The following is a 2,292-nucleotide window of genomic DNA, read 5'->3' as shown; positions in this document are numbered from 1 at the left end:
AAAATTAGCATTTTTTTTCTGGGAAAAATTGATAACTCCATGCCTTATTTCATGATTGCCCATTATACATGTTAATCAAGTGAGTAGAAAATACCATGTCATTATCATAGCTTTTGGAAATTATACACAAACCAATGCTTTTTTAATTAGCATTTAAAGTAATAATTTAAATAAAATTAATAATAATTAATTGTGTTGATTGATTAATTATGAATTAATGATAATTAAATAAAATGACTAATAATTTAAATAAATAATTATTTTATTATAAAGCATTTAGTAATAAAGTACAAATTAATTCAAAGGCATTTGAGAAGCCTGGGTGACCAAGGGTCAAGGTAGTCAAACAAATGAGATCTTCTTTGGGTGCAAAATTAGTTTTCATGTGAAACTTTTTCCAGCTACTGGTAGCAACACAGGAGAAGATAATGGCATTAGGAGACCTCAAACTGACAGGCAAGAGAGAAGAGACCATTAAGCAAAAGCATCGTCTCATCAATATATTGAGTTCAAGCTAAAAGTGACCACATTTCTAAGATGCCTGTTGATCACTGATTTAATCTTGCTTCTGCTTCTCTCTTGGCAGACACTCCTTCACATGCAACCAGGAAACCACTCACAGCTTCCAGTATTTATCCTCCTGGGACTTTCTGAGAAGCCAGAGATTCAGTGTGTTCTCTTTGGGCTCTTCCTCTCTTTGTACCTGGTCACCGTCTTTGGGAACCTGCTCATCATCCTGGCCATCATCACAGACTCCCACCTCCACACCCCCATGTACCTCTTCCTCTCCAACCTGTCATTGTCTGACATCTGTTTCATCTCCACCACCATCCCAAAGATGCTCCTGAACATCCAAACCCAGAGCAAAGCCATTACCTACACAGGCTGCATCACCCAGATGTATTGTTTCACAGTTTTTGGACTTTTGGACAACTTCCTCCTGACCGTGATGGCCTATGACCGCTTCGTGGCCATCTGCCACCCCCTGCACTACACGGTCATCATGAACCTGCAGCTCTGTGCCCAGTTGCTCCTCCTGACCTGGCTCATCAGCATTCTGGGGGCCCTTCCTGAGAGTTTAACCATGTCCTGGCTCTCTTTCTGCCCCATAGTTGAAATTCAGCACTACTTCTGTGAACTCCCTGAGGTCCTCAAGCTTGCCTGCTCTGACACCTTCATCAATAACATCATATTGTATCTTGTGACAGGTGTTATGGGCTTTTTTCCTCTCACTGGCATCCTTCTCTCTTATTCTCGAATTGTTTGTTCTGTACTGAGGATCTCAACGACAGGAGGAAAGTACAAAGCATTTTCCACTTGTGGGTCTCACCTCTCAGTGGTCTCCTTGTTCTACGGAACCTGCCTTGGGGTCTACCTCAGCTCCACATGGACACATGACTCTCAGACAGGGGCGTTTGCCTCCGTCCTGTACACCGTGGTCACCCCCATGCTCAATCCTTTCATCTACAGCCTGAGGAACAGAGACATGAAAAGAGCTCTGAGAAAGCTTCTCTGCAACACGTTGTCTCCCCAGTGACAACAATGACCTGGAGCATGGACACGTGTGATCAAGAGCAATGGATCAGAACACTTAAGAGTGTGGACTCTTAATTTTTCAATGCACTTGGTTCTGAAGTTGGAATGAATCTGTTGAAAGAGGTAAGGGTGGGGAAGCAAGCTAACTGTCCATCCTCAGGACACTGGGAACAAGTGTAGACGAGAGATGCAAAGGTATGTGTTTTCAGGAGGACAGGTGGAGTGTGTGGGGGTGTGTTCGATCGTGTCTGACTCTTTTAGTGACCCCGTGGGGTGTAGCCTCTCAAACTCTTCTGTCGATGGGATTCTCCAGGCAAGAATACTAGAGTGGGTTGCCATTTCCTCCCCCAGAGGATCTTCCCAACCCAGAGACTGAACTCAAATCTCTTCAGTCTCCTGCATTGGCAGGTGGATTCTTTACCACTGCACCATCAGGGAGAGGCCCAAGATTTTCCCGAATTCAAACGGTGATGCCATCTTAGTAGATGGTGATTTTTTTCTCTGTGATAAGATAAATATACTTTATTGTATTATTTTTATCTTTCTTAGACTTTTTTCTTTTTAAAAAATTTTTTTAATTATTTATTTTTAATTGGAGGATACTTGCTTTACAATATTGTGTTGGTTTCTGCTATATATAACATGAGTCAGCCACAGGTATAGGTATCATCCCTCTCTCTTATACCTCCCTCCCACCTCCTATCCCTCCCACAACTCTAGGTTATCACAAAGCATCAGATTTGAGCTCCCTGCATC

The 2,292-nt window shown here is 42.5% G+C and overlaps 1 protein-coding gene across 1 annotated transcript; it reads left to right on the top strand.

Annotated features, from left to right (window-relative positions):
* The first annotated feature begins 598 nt into the window (after positions 1 to 598).
* Positions 599 to 1,537, top strand: LOC128051271 (olfactory receptor 7A17-like). Its single transcript, XM_052643799.1, has one exon. The coding sequence runs from the start codon at positions 599 to 601 to the stop codon at positions 1,535 to 1,537; it is 939 nt and encodes a 312-aa protein (XP_052499759.1).
* Positions 1,538 to 2,292: the final 755 nt, after the last annotated feature.

This window comes from Budorcas taxicolor, chromosome 7 (genome assembly GCF_023091745.1).
Source record: "Budorcas taxicolor isolate Tak-1 chromosome 7, Takin1.1, whole genome shotgun sequence".
NCBI lineage: Eukaryota > Metazoa > Chordata > Mammalia > Artiodactyla > Bovidae > Budorcas > Budorcas taxicolor.
This window is presented reverse-complemented; position numbering and strand designations above follow the sequence as displayed.

Excerpts from the sequence above, each read along its gene's own strand:
- LOC128051271 (XM_052643799.1), top strand. The coding sequence starts at position 599 with ATGCAACCAGGAAACCACTCACAGCTTCCAGTATTTATCCTCCTGGGA.